Consider the following 15,000-nt stretch of genomic DNA (forward strand, 5'->3'; position numbering starts at 1 on the left):
TAAATCTCTTGGCTGCTCTTTCCTGCCCATTTGTCTCCAACGGAAGCCCCCAATTAAAGCCTCTCAAGTGGCGCTCATTTCCCACCCAATGCTGCTTCAAACTTGCTGTGTGCATGTGTGATATATGTGTGACTTGTATATGCTTGCAGCGTTTCGTAATGTTTACATTCTGTTTTGTTTAAGTTTTTTTCTTTCAACAGTCAATAAATAACAGCTCGGACCACTTTTGCCGTCAATAAATGCTCAGTTGAATTACATTAACACCCCCCCAGCTGCTATTATGTCAGATATCATGCATATTTCTGTCCCATGTTTAGAAAAACACAAACTAATTTGCAATGTTTTGGTTGTAAATTTCAAATGAAATAGGATAGAATGGGCATTTATCTCACAACATTGTAGATACAATAAACACAAAAAAATAAAGAGCACAAAATAAAATAAAACCTGATTTAACCAGCTGCCACTTTAGCGGCGCCATTTCTATATTACCTCTATTATCAACAATAAAAGTAAAATGACGAAAAACAATAAAAATTGCTATAGATAATACACATTGCACACATACGATTGCACCATGCATAGACAAACAATAATAATCCATTTAATTCACTTATGTTTTGTACAACTCTTTGTGATTTTTATCTGCATGAATAAAACATATGAACAAACTAACTAACATAACAAAAACACAATTTAAACACCCACATGCATTGCGATGGCCCTGCATTGCTCCACGCCACTGTTTCTTAACCATAGGGCCCATTGTTGGGCCGTGAGCGCCAGCTAAAGAACCGCCAAAAATATATTCGTAATGGCCACCGTGCTACTTAATTGCAATACACTTTTCCACCACTCGTGGCAGTAATGACACTAATAAACAAACAGAAGAAGCCTGACGCTAAAGTCATACATGTTTTTTTTTAAGCGCAAAAATTACGAGTAAAGCGGTGAAGCGCTGTTTTTTTTTTTTTTGCACTTAAATTTTATTGACTGTTTAGTTCGGAAACATATTCAATATTAATTTACTGTATTTATTTTAGCACAATACAGTTGTGTTAAATAAATAATATTTGTGATTAACACATGCTTGCATTTACTTTGACAAGGTTATAAACTGTAAGTAGGTTAGATATAATTATTGAGTACAATAAAATCAAGAGGTTTTTTTTGTTTTTTTTTTGTCCTGTGCAGCTACTCAGGCAAATTATATTGTTGATGTAGATGTCACTGTATAAATTTACTTTACAAAAGAGAAGTGTGGGATACTTCTCTTGTTGCCTTATTCGTAATGGCCACCGTGCTACTTAATTGCAATACACTTTTCCACCACTCGTGGCAGTAATGACACTAATAAACAAACAGAAGAAGCCTGACGCTAAAGTCATACATGTTTTTTTTTAAGCGCAAAAATTACGAGTAAAGCGGTGAAGCGCTGTTTTTTTTTTTTGCACTTAAATTTTATTGACTGTTTAGTTCGGAAACATATTCAATATTAATTTGCTGTATTTATTTTAGCACAATACAGTTGTGTTAAATAAATAATATTTGTGATTAACACATGCTTGCATTTACTTTGACAAGGTTATAAACTGTAAGTAGGTTAGATATAATTATTGAGTACAATAAAATCAAGAGGTTTTTTTTGTTTTTTTTTGGCCTGTGCAGCTACTCAGGCAAATTATATTGTTGATGTAGATGTCACTGTATAAATTTACTTTACAAAAGAGAAGTGTGGGATACTTCTCTTGTTGCCTTATTCGTAATGGCCACCGTGCTACTTAATTGCAATACACTTTTCCACCACTCGTGGCAGTAATGACACTAATAAACAAACAGAAGAAGCCTGACGCTAAAGTCATACATGTTTTTTTTTAAGCGCAAAAATTACGAGTAAAGCGGTGAAGCGCTGGTTTTTTTTTTGCACTTAAATTTTATTGACTGTTTAGTTCGGAAACATATTCAATATTAATTTGCTGTATTTATTTTAGCACAATACAGTTGTGTTAAATAAATAATATTTGTGATTAACACATGCTTGCATTTACTTTGACAAGGTTATAAACTGTAAGTAGGTTAGATATAATTATTGAGTACAATAAAATCAAGAGTCTTTTTTTTTTTTTTTTTGTCCTGTCCAGCTCCTCATCTACATGTTGTTGATGTAGATGCCCCTGTACAGATTTACTTTACAAAAGAGAAGCATGGGATACTTCTCTTGTTGCCTTTTTTGTATTCGACTTTATTAAATGGATTTATATTAATTATTTGGTGCAGCCGGGCCGGAGCAGGAGGGGATAGAAAAAGAAAAAAAGGAAGACAGAGGGCGAAATTGTGGGGACAAGAGGGGGATAAGACAGAGAGACAACAAACAAACATAACAACAACAACAACAGAACAACATCAGCAAATATGATATGTACAAATATGATTGTATAAGTCAGGGGTCGGGCAACCTTTACCACTCAAAGAGCCATTTTGACCCGTTTCACAAATTAAAGAAAACAATGTGAGCCACAAAACTCTTTTGAAATTTAAAATGAAATAACACTGCATATAAAGTTTTTTTTGGCTTCGTGCTATATATAAACAAACTATTATGGGTTACATTTATGAAATCAATGAACGACTGCAGAGAAAATGAAATAACATTTCTGCATGCAACAAAACCGTTTTTAACTCCGAAAAAGACGTCGGGTTGAAGGTTAAGTAAAATGCTTAATGTCTATTTAAGTCCTCCTTGTAGTAATGAAAAAACAAAACGCCAAAGTTAAAATATCCACTGGCAGAGAACCAAAAATGCCGTCCTCTCTCTCTGTGCCGTCGTCCTTTTACTGGCGCCGTGCAGTCAGCTGCCAACCTGAATAATAAAATGTCTATTTCACTGAACAATTAAAAAATGTGAATACATGCAAAATTATAGGAAATTAAAATATTTATCATACTTGGTCAATGTGATTTCTGCTCCTGAACCGCAGCGCACAGCGTCTCCACATCAGGGCTGTATGACGTCACCTTTATGTTCACACCCTCATCTGTGAGGCGTGTGCGATGTTGGTGGGCGGGGTTGGGAGGGGCAAAGTTTGGTGGTATTAGGGGGGCGCGGTGTATATTGTAGCCCGGAAGAGTTTGGGCTACAAGGGTTTCTGGGTATTTGTTCTGTTGTGTTTATGTTGTGTTACGGCGCGGATGTTCTCCCGAAATGTGTCTGTCATTCTTGTTTGGTGTGGGTTCACAGTGTGGCGCATATTTGTAACGGTGTTAAAGTTGTTTATATCGCCACCCTCAGTGTGACCTGATCAAGTATGCTTTGCAGTCACTTACATGTGTATGCAGAAGCCGCATACAACATGTGATTGGGCAGGCACGCAGTTAGTATGGTGAAAAAGCGGACGCAGCGGCAGGTCGTAGAGGACGCTAAAGGCAGTGCCATCACGGTACGCCCTCAATGTTGTTGTCCGGGCGAAAATCGGAGAATGGTTGCCCCGGGAGATTTACTTAAATTCGGGAGTCTCCCTGAAAAATCGGTAGGGTTGGCAAGTATGCAGCTGAGCCGCATCAGAGTGATCAAAGAGCCGCATGCGGCTCCGGGGCCGCGGGTTGCAGACCCCTGGTATAAGTGATAGCAAAGAAGCAGTTAGTGAAATAAATATTAATAATGTAGACAGGACAATGAACATTATTACACTACCAATGGAGCAATAAAAATACCAATAGAAATAGCACTATTGATAATGAATAACAACAAAAATGACCTATTATCAACAATACAATCGTGTCAAATGCAACAATACATATATGTAATGATAACTTAAAATACAAAAGAAAGCAGATAAATGGAGGGGAAGAAAGAGAAGCCAACTATATTAACCTTGTAGATTGTTATTGTAACAATAGGATAAAATGAAGAGGCAGATTACGTATTCAGTGTCTTTTGAGTGGGGCCCCGGGCCCCTCTGTAGTGTAAATTTTGAGCCCCAAGGTGAAAAAGATTAAGAACCTCTGCTGGAAGTGTCCGCCCTGAGATCGGTAGGTTGTGAGTTCAAACCCCGGCCGAGTCATACCAAAGATTATAAAAATGGGACCCATTACCTCCCTGCTTGGCACTCAGCATCAATGGTTGGAATTGGGGATTAAATCACCCAAAATGATTCCCGGGCGTGGCCACCGCTGCTGCTCACTGCTCCCCTCACCTCCCAGGGGGTGATAAAGGGTGATGGGTCAAATGCAGAGAATAATTTCGCCACACCTCGTGTGTGTGTGACAATCATTGGCACTTTGATATGGGACAACACGGCCAGAGACAAGAACAGAGTCACCGAAGAGACCAAGAGAGTTGACTCCGTCCTGGGCTGCCCACTAGCTCTCGGCCACGAGAGCGAATCTTGTCCTGGGAAACCGAAGTATGCTCATTCCGCTCCGTGAAATGCATGAAAACAAAAGGGAAACATCAAGAACACAAAGGGACCATCTTGGGGAAAAATAAAATAAAATAGAAAGACAAGTTAGTGTACATTTTTATTTTATTTACTTATCCAAGCAATTTTTGTATCAAAAACATTTTCCCATATAAAAATTGTATACACGAATGCTCATTGTTGAATTTCTTTTTTTTTTTACGGAGCACATAGAAAAAAAACACATACATTTGCTACTAAGAATAAAATATGCTTTAAGACAATACAAATAAAATAAAAAAATTAAGTACTGGCGGTATAATAAACAAACAAACATGACATAATTCTTCTTATATAGTGAGCATGCAGAATGGACAAAAACCCTGTTAGTAGACCCTGAGACAAATATGTTGGCTGCATTATAAGACCCTCCAAGTAAAAGCACCTTTTGGAGCTCAGCTGTGCAATATGGCTGCTCGTCCTGCTGCAAAGCAAATCAACAGTCAGTCCATTTGGCGCCTCTGGTGTCCTTCATGTGGAAACATTTTGGTCGCGTGCATACGAAGCCTCACATCCGAGAACCCTGTTTTATGCGTATACCCTGTAGAAATAATAATAATCATCATTTCGAAGAAAAAAAAAACCCTGTTCTCTTTAACTCAAATCATCTGCATGGCCCAAAATGAGAATGAAAGGACTTGTTTGAGAACTTTTTTTTTTGGCATGATAACAGAAGAGCTAAGCTACGATGGTCCATGTTGGAGGACCTCCACGTGGCCCTGGACCCCTCGGGCTCACTTGACCTCGTGCACGCCGTCCGTCACGGCGGCTTTCTTGGCCTTGCCGCGCCCCTTGGTGTTGGGCAGCTTGTTGTCCTTCTTCCAGCGCATGCGGCGGTTCTGGAACCACACCTTGACCTGGCGCTCGGACAGGCACAGCGTGTGGGCCACCTCCAGGCGGCGGCGCCGCGTCAGGTAGCGGCTGAAGTGGAACTCCTTCTCCAGCTCCAGGACCTGCTGGCGGGTGTAGGCCGTCCGCAGGCGCTTGGGTTCCGGGCCCACGTGGTTTGGGTTGACTGGAATGAGATGGAAAATATGTCATTTACTTGAGTTGTTCCCCCCACCGCTCCCCACTCGCACATTATGCAATGTGAAAAATGCAGATCCGTTAAATAAATCAGTCAATCAAAACTTTATTGTTTTAGCACTTTGGCAAGTTAAGTGCGTTACAGTTTAAAATAATGAAAATATATAAATTATGCAGAACAAAAGAGTATTGAAGACAAACTTTTTTGCCGCCTACTGAAAAGTGAAAGCATGCATGGCCATTTTGATATTTTTATTAAAAAAAAGACATATAAAGACAAAACATGTCAGCGTTAGAGTGTCCGCCCTGAGATTGGTAGGTTGTGAGTTCAAACCCCCGGCCGAGTCATGCCAAAGACTATAAAAATGGGACCCAGTACCTCCCTGTTTGGCACTCAGCATCAAGGGTTGGAATTGGGGGTTAAACATACTTGCCAACCTTGAGACCTCCGATTTCGGGAGGTGGGGTGTGGGGGCGTGGTCGGGGGTAGGGCGGGGCGTGGTTGGGGGCGTGGTTAAGAGGGGAGGAGTATATTGACAGCTAGAATTCACCAAGTCAAGTATTTCATACACATATATATATATATATGTATATATATATATATATATATATATATATATATATATATATATATATATATATATATATATATATCTTGAAAATATGCAAACAAAACTGTGTTTAGATAATTGATACTTTAAACTTGCATAAATAAATATTAAGGAATACAACATAACTTGGCTTCTGAGAGTTTCAAAATGTAATGAATAAAATGCTAAAGTTGTTGATAAACAAGCAATTATTTTAATAATTAAATATGGTCATTTTAAATGAATTATTATGATGATTTAAAATCAATTATTTCAAATATGTTTATTTTAATGTATAATTCTATGGCTGGATGTAATAAGGAGTCACACAAAAATACAAATAAAAATACAATTTTGATGTTTTTAGCAAAATATAGTAAAAATGTATTTATTTGTTTTAATTTTTTTAAGTTAATAAATATATTTATTTTTAGGTAAAATAAACATAATAATACAATTTATCTCTAGTCTGGATGATTTAGTTCTTGTCACCCTGTTGTCCTCCCGTCATGAAAAAAGGCTGTCCTCACTCAGGTCCGCATGGAGCTGGAGGGGGGCGTGGCTTCCAGCTACGGCTGAAAATCGGGAGATTTTCGGGAGAATATTTGTCCCGGGAGGTTTTCGGGAGAGGCGCTGAATTTCGGGAGTCTCCCGGAAAATTCGGGAGGGTTGGCAAGTATGGGGTTAAATCACCAAAAATGATTCCCGGGCGTGGCCACCGCTGCTGCTCACTGCTCCCCTCACCCCCCAGGGGGTGATTAAGGGTGATGGGTCAAATGCAGAGAATCATTTCGCCACACCTAGTGTGTGTGTGTGTGTGTGTGTGTGTGTGTGTGTGTGTGTGTGTGTGTGACAATCATTGGCACTTTAACTTTTAATTATGTAACACTTATTTAATTGTGCATAATACAACTGAAAATACTTTAATTTGAATTATGATTGTTTTATGATGACTATTATATGCTTTTAATCTGAATTATGATTATTTTTGCCTTCACTTTGAATCATACTTGCCAACCCTCCCGAATTTTCCGGGAGACTCCCGAAATTGTGTTATTATGTTTATATTACCTAAAAATACATATATTTATAAATTTAAAAAAGAAAGAAAAACTAAATACATTTTTACTATATTTTGCTAAAAACATCAAAATTAATTGTATTTTTATTTGTATTTTTTCTGACTCCTTATTACATCCAGGCATTAGAATTATACATTAAAATAAACATATTTGAAATAATTAATTTTAAATTATCATAATAATTCATTTAAAATGACCATATTTAATTATTAAAATAATTGCTTGTTTATCAACAACTTTAGCATTTTATTCAATACATTTTGAAGCTCTCAGAAGCCAAGTTATGTTATATTCCTTAAGATTTATGTATGCAAGTTTGAAGTATCAATTATCTAAACACAGTTTTGTTTGCATATTTTCAGGTTATATATATATATATATATATATATGTATGAAATACTTGACTTGGTGAATTCTAGCTGTCAATATACTCCTCCCCTCTTAACCACGCCCCCAACCACGCCTTGCCCCACCCCCGACCACGCCCCCACCCCCCACCTCCCGAAATCGGAGGTCTCAAGGTTGGCAAGTATGCTTTGAATTGCCTTGTATACAAATTGTATACAAGTGACAAAGTGCATTATTAATATAAAAATGTCATCCTATTCTCATTATATGATGTACTTTTGCACTCTTTTTTTTCTTGTATTTTTACTGTTGTTTTTGGTTTTATTTGATTTCAAAATATGCTGTGGGCCACAAATGGCCCCAGGCCACGTTTTGGACACCACATGAGATTTCGGAGAAAGAAGATATAAGAACAAATGATTACACCCATGTCTACAAAGTTTCTTTACAAATTAAAACAAATGAAATCCTATTTAAGTATCAACATATTGTTAAATTATAAATGGGCTTAATGGGCACACATGGGCGCCGTGTCATCATTTTATATGGCCTGAAAATAATGTGTCAAAGTACTTTTAAACTTTATTATCTAATAACAAAACACATATATTAATATATAAATGTAAATAATTCCAAATATTTTTTTTTGAAAATAAATAATACATATCTGCTTGACTTATGAGTCCAAAAGCTAATTACTATCAAATTCACTGTAACAAAACAAAAAACTGTAGATTTTTGTTAAACTCGCATGCTCAGTTGCCAGAATTTTACCTTTTTTAAATTGTTTTTTTTTCAGCATGTAAATGAAAAAACGGTATAAAAAATGTGGCGAGTGATCTGCAGTTTTTACAGTAATTTCTCCCATTTTTACAAATATAACAAATACAGGCAGTTGCGTAATCATTTAATGAGGCGATTTGTAAAGGGACGGATGGATGGATTTGTAAATATTATAATACATGCTCAGAAATGACATGTTCTGAGCATGCATGCGATGTGGCCCCTTAATTGAAATGAGTTTGATACCTTTAAGTTTGTGCATGGACACCTATTGTTTATATTGAAAATGTTATTATTTCTAATCCCATTTGTGGTTCTTTCTATTCTGTGAATCAGCAGGGATGTAAAACTCAAGGCCCGGGGGCCAAATTTGGGGCGCCGTGTCATCATTTTGTATAGCCCAAAAATGTGTCCAAGTACTTTTAAACTTTATTTAATAACGAAACAAATATATAAATATAATTAATTCCAAACATTTTTTTGTTGAAAATAAATATCTGCTTGATTTAGGAGTCCAAAAGCTTATTACTATCAAATTCCCTGTAGATGTGTTTAAACTTGCAGCTAAATTGCCAGAATTTTACCTTTAAATTGTTGTTTTTTTCCAGCATATAACTGTAAATGGAAAAAAAAAACGGAATAAAAAATGTGGCGACTGAGCTGCAATTTTTACAGTAATTTTTCCCATTTTTACAAATATAACAAATCCAGGCGGTCGTGTAATCATTTAATGAGGCGATTTGTAAATATTATAATACATGCTCAGAAATTACTGAGCATGCATGCGATGTGGCCCCTTAATTGAAATGAGTTTGATACCTTTAAGTTTGTGCATGGACACCTATTGTTTATATTGAAAATGTTATTATTTCTAATCCCATTTGTGGTTCTTTCTATTCTGTGAATCAGCAGGGATGTTCAGAAATGACTGAGCATGCATGCGATGTGGCCCCTTAATTGAAATGAGTTTGACACCTTTAAGTTTGTGCATGGACACCTATTGTTTATATTGAAAATGTTATTATTTCTAATCCCATTTGTGGTTCTTTCTATTCTGTGAATCAGCAGGGATGTGAAAATCAAGGCGCGGGGGCCAAATTTGGGGCGCCGTGTCATCATTTTATATGGCCTGAAAATGTGTCAATAAAGTACTTTTATAAACTTTATCTAATTTCGAAACAAATATATAAATATATATCATTCTAAACAATTTTTGTTGAAAATAAATAATAAATATCTGCTCGACTTATGATACCAAAAGCTAATTACTATCAAATTCACTGTAGATTTGTTTAAACTTGCAGCTAAATCGCCAGAATTGTATTTTTTTAATTTGTTGTTTTTTTTCCAGCATATAACTGTAAATGAAAAAAATGGTATAAAAAATGTGACGACTGAGCTGCAGTTTTTACAGTAATTACTCTCATTTTTACAAATATGTAAAAAAAAGAAAAAAAAGTTGATAAATCATTTAATGAGGCAATTTGGGACAAGCGGTAGAAAATGGATGGATGGATTTGAAAATATACATGCTCAGAAATGAACATTTCTGAGCATGCATGCATGCATGCGATGTGGCCCCTTAATTGGAATGAGTTTGACACCTTTAAATTTGTTTATGGACACCTATTGTTTATATTGAAAATTGTATTATTGCTTAATCCCATTTGTGGTTCTTTCTATTCTGTGAATAAGCAGGGATGTGAAACTCAAGGCGGGGGGGCCAAATTTGTGGCGCCGTGTCATCATTGTATATGACCTGAAAATAATGTGTCAATAAAGTACTTTCAAACATTATTATCTAATAACAAAACAAAAATATTAATATTTAAATGTAAATAACTCCAAATATTTTTGGTTGAAAATAAATAATAAATATCTGGTTGACTTATGAGTCCAAAAGCTAATTACTATCAAATTCACTGTGGGTTTTTTTTACGCTTTCAGATAAGTTGCCAGAATTTTACCTTTAAATTTTAGTTTTTTTCCAGCATATAACTGCAAATGAAAAAAAACGGTATAAAAAATATGGCGACTGAGCTGCAGTTTTTACATTAAATTCTCCCATTTTTACAAATATCTAAAATGCATGCGATGTGGCCCCTTACTTGAAGTGAGTTTGACACCTTTAGGTTTGTGCATTGACACCTATTGTTTATATTGAAAATGTCATTATTTCTAATCCCATTTGTGGTTCTTTCTATTCTGTGAATCAGCAGGGGCCAAATTTGGGGCGCCGTGTCATAATTTTATATGGCCTGAAAATGTGTCAATAAAGTACTTTTAAACTTGATCTAATAACGAAACAAATATATAAATATAATTAATTCCAAACATTTTTTTGTTGAAAATAAATAATAAAACTCTGCTTGATTTATGAGTCCAAAAGCTAATTACTATCAAATTCACAGTAGATTTTTTTTAAACTTGCAGCTAAATCGCCAGAATTGTACCTTTTTAAATTGTTATTTTTTTCCAGCATATAACTGTAAATGGAAAAAAACGGTATAAAAATGTGGCGACTGAGCTGCAGTTTTTACATTAATTACTCTCATTTTTACAAATATGTAAAAAAAAGAAAAAAAAAGTTGAGAAATCATTTAATGAGGCAATTTGGTACAAGCGGTAGGAAATGGATGAATGCATTTGTAAAAATTATAATACATGCTCAGAAATGACATTTTCTGAGCATGCATGCATGCGATGTGGCCCCTTAATTGAAATTAGTTTTACACCTTTAGGTTTGTGCATGGACACCTATTGTTTATATTGAAAATGTTATTATTTCTAATCCCATTTGTGGTTCTTTCTATTCTGTGAATCAGCAGGGGCCAAATTTGGGGCGCCGTGTCATAATTTTATATGGCCTGAAAATGTGACAATAAAGTACTTTTAAACTTTATCTAATAACAAAACAAATATATAAATATAATTAATTCCAAAAAAAATTTTGTTGAAAATAAATAATACAACTCTGCTTGATTTATGAGTCCAAAAGCTAACTACTATCAAATTCACTGTAGATGTGTTTAAACTTGCAGCTAAATTGCCAGAATTTTACCTTTAAATTGTTTTTGTTTTTTCCAGCATATAAATGGAAAAAAAAAAACGGTATAAAAAATGTGGCGACTAAGCATGCATGCATGCGATGTGGCCCCTTCATTGAAATGAGTTTGACACCTTTAAGTTTGTGCATGGACACCTATTGTTTATATTGAAATTGTTTATTATTTTCTAATCCCATTTGTGGTTCTTTCTATTCTGTGAATCAGCAGGGGCCAAATTTGGGGCGCCGTGTCATAATTTTATATGGCCTGAAAATGTGTCATATATATAAACTTTATCTAATAACGAAACAAATATATAAATATAATTAATTCCAAACATTTTTTTGTTGAAAATAAATATCTGCTTGATTTATGAGTCCAAAAGCTAATTACTATCAAATTCACTGTAGATGTGTTTAAACTTGCAGCTAAATTGCCAGAATTTTACCTTTTTAAATTGTTGTTTCTTTCCAGCATATAACTGTAAATGAAAAAAAAAGCGGTATAAAAAATGTGGCGACTAAGCATGCGTGCATGCGAAGTGGCCCCTTCATTGAAATGAGTTTGACACCTTTAAGTTTGTGCATGGACACCTATTGTTTATATCGAAATTTTTTATTATTTTCTAATCCCATTTGTGGTTCTTTCTATTCTGTGAATCAGCAGGGGCCAAATTTGGGGCGCCGTGTCATAATTTTATATGGCCTGAAAATGTGTCATATATATAAACTTTATCTAATAACGAAACAAATATATAAATATAATTAATTCCAAACATTGTTTTGTTGAAAATAAATATCTGCTTGATTTATGAGTCCAAAAGCTAATTACTATCAAATTCACTGTAGATGTGTTTAAACTTGCAGCTAAATTGCCAGAATTTTACCTTTTTAAATTGTTGTTTCTTTCCAGCATATAACTGTAAATGAAAAAAAAAGCGGTATAAAAAATGTGGCGACTAAGCATGCGTGCATGCGACGTGGCCCCTTCATTGAAATGAGTTTGACACCTTTAAGTTTGTGCATGGACACCTATTGTTTATATTGAAAATGTTATTATTTCTAATCCCATTTGTGGTTCTTTCTATTCTGTGAATCAGCAGGGGCCAAATTTGGGGCGCCGTGTCATAATTTTATATGGCCTGAAAATGTGTCAATAAAGTACTTTTAAACTTTATCTAATAACAAAACAAATATATAAATATAATTAATTCCAAACATTTTTTTGTTGAAAATAAATAATACAACTCTGCTTGATTTATGAGTCCAAAAGCTAACTACTATCAAATTCCCTGTAGATGTGTTTAAACTTGCAGCTAAATTGCCAGAATTTTACCTTTAAATTGTTTTTGTTTTTTCCAGCATATAAATGGAAAAAAAAAACGGTATAAAAAATGTGGCGACTAAGCATGCATGCATGCGATGTGGCCCCTTCATTGAAATGAGTTTGACACCTTTAAGTTTGTGCATGGACACCTATTGTTTATATTGAAATTGTTTATTATTTTCTAATCCCATTTGTGGTTCTTTCTATTCTGTGAATCAGCAGGGGCCAAATTTGGGGCGCCGTGTCATAATTTTATATGGCCTGAAAATGTGTCATATATATAAACTTTATCTAATAACGAAACAAATATATAAATATAATTAATTCCGAACATTTTTTTGTTGAAAATAAATGTCTGCTTGATTTATGAGTCCAAAAGCTAATTACTATCAAATTCACTGTAGATGTGTTTAAACTTGCAGCTAAATTGCCAGAATTTTACCTTTTTAAATTGTTGTTTCTTTCCAGCATATAACTGTAAATGAAAAAAAAGCGGTATAAAAAATGTGGCGACTAAGCATGCGTGCATGCGACGTGGCCCCTTCATTGAAATGAGTTTGACACCTTTAAGTTTGTGCATGGACACCTATTGTTTATATCAAAATTTTTTATTATTTTCTAATCCCATTTGTGGTTCTTTCTATTCTGTGAATCAGCAGGGGCCAAATTTGGGGCGCCGTGTCATAATTTTATATGGCCTGAAAATGTGTCAATAAAGTACTTTTAAACTTTATCTAATAACAAAACAAATATATAAATATAATTAATTCCAAACATTTTTGTTGTTGAAAATAAATAATACAACTGTGCTTGACTTATGAGTCCAAAAGCTAATTACTATCAAATTCACTGTGGGTTTTTTTTACGCTTTCAGATAATTTGCCAGAATTTTACCTTTAAATTTTTGTTTTTTTCCAGCATATAACTGGAAATGAAAAAAAAAACGGTATAAAAAATTCTCCCATTTTTACAGATATCTAAAAAAAAAAGTTGAGAAATCATTTAATGAGGCAATTTGAGACAAGCGGTAGGAAATGGATGGATGCATTTGTAAATATTATAATACATGCTCAGAAATGACATTTTCTGAGCATGCATGCATGCGATGTGGCCCCTTACTTGAAGTGAGTTTGACACCTTTAGGTTTGTGCATGGACACCTATTGTTTATATTGAAAATGTTATTATTTTCTAATCCCATTTGTGGTTCTTTCTATTCTGTGAATCAGCAGGGGCCAAATTTGGGGCGCTGTGTCATAATTTTATATGGCCTGAAAATGTGTCAATAAAGTACTTTTAAACTTGATCTAATAATAAAACAAATATATAAATATAATTAATTCCCCAAAAATTTTTGTTGAAAATAAATAATACAACTCTGCTTGATTTATGAGTCCAAAAGCTAATTACTATCAAATTCACTGTAGATGTGTTTAAACTTGCAGCTAAATTGCCAGAATTTTACCTTTAAATTGTTGTTTCTTTCCAGCATATAAATGGAAAAAAAATATATATAAAAATATAAATGGAGAAAAAAAAAACGGTATAAAAATGTGGCGACTAAGCATACGTGCATGCGACGTGGCCCCTTCATTGAAATGAGTTTGACACCTTTAAGTTTGTGCATGGACACCTATTGTTTATATTGAAATTTGTTATTATTTTCTAATCCCATTTGTGGTTCTTTCTATTCTGTGAATCAGCAGGGGCCAAATTTGGGGCGCCGTGTCATAATTTTATATGGCCTGAAAATGTGTCAATAAAGTACTTTTAAACTTGATCTAATAATTAAACAAATATATAAATATAATTAATTCCCCAAAAATTTTTGTTGAAAATAAATAATACAACTCTGCTTGATTTATGAGTCCAAAAGCTAATTACTATCAAATTCACTGTAGATGTGTTTAAACTTGCAGCTAAATTGCCAGAATTTTACCTTTAAATTGTTGTTTCTTTCCAGCATATAAATGGAAAAAAAAAATATATAAAAATATAAATGGAGAAAAAAAAACGGTATAAAAATGTGGCGACTAAGCATGCGTGCGTGCGACGTGGCCCCTTCATTGAAATGAGTTTGACACCTTTAAATTTGTGCATGGACACCTATTGTTTATATTGAAATTTGTTATATTATTTTCTAATCCCATTTGTGGTCGACCGGCAAACCGGTTAAGGAACCATCTTCTACTTTTTTTTAAAGCCCATCTCTTTGTTCACTGACACACACACACACACACACACACACACACACACACACACACACACACACACACACACACACACACACACACACACACACACACACACACACACACACACCGCCATAAAAGTTTATAGCG

At 34.6% G+C, this 15,000-nt stretch overlaps 1 protein-coding gene and 1 long non-coding RNA gene across 2 annotated transcripts in view; one reads left to right on the forward strand and one right to left on the reverse strand.

Annotated features, from left to right (window-relative positions):
- Positions 1 to 270, forward strand: part of LOC133610364 (uncharacterized) — a 4,149-nt gene extending 3,879 nt beyond the window's left edge. The window contains exon 3 of the long non-coding RNA XR_009815858.1: positions 1 to 270. This exon is cut by the window's left edge and continues 38 nt beyond it. This is a non-coding gene — a long non-coding RNA (uncharacterized lncRNA).
- Positions 271 to 4,558: 4,288 nt separating this feature from the next.
- Positions 4,559 to 15,000, reverse strand: part of LOC133610356 (homeobox protein Hox-D4b-like) — an 11,191-nt gene continuing 749 nt past the window's right edge. Inside the window, exon 2 of the mRNA XM_061966550.1 lies at positions 4,559 to 5,472. Coding sequence (XP_061822534.1) covers positions 5,192 to 5,472 — 281 coding nt within the window. The 3' untranslated portion in view covers positions 4,559 to 5,191. The remainder of the gene's footprint in view (positions 5,473 to 15,000) is intronic.

Source organism: Nerophis lumbriciformis, linkage group LG02 (genome assembly GCF_033978685.3).
Source record: "Nerophis lumbriciformis linkage group LG02, RoL_Nlum_v2.1, whole genome shotgun sequence".
NCBI classification, from domain to species: domain Eukaryota; kingdom Metazoa; phylum Chordata; class Actinopteri; order Syngnathiformes; family Syngnathidae; genus Nerophis; species Nerophis lumbriciformis.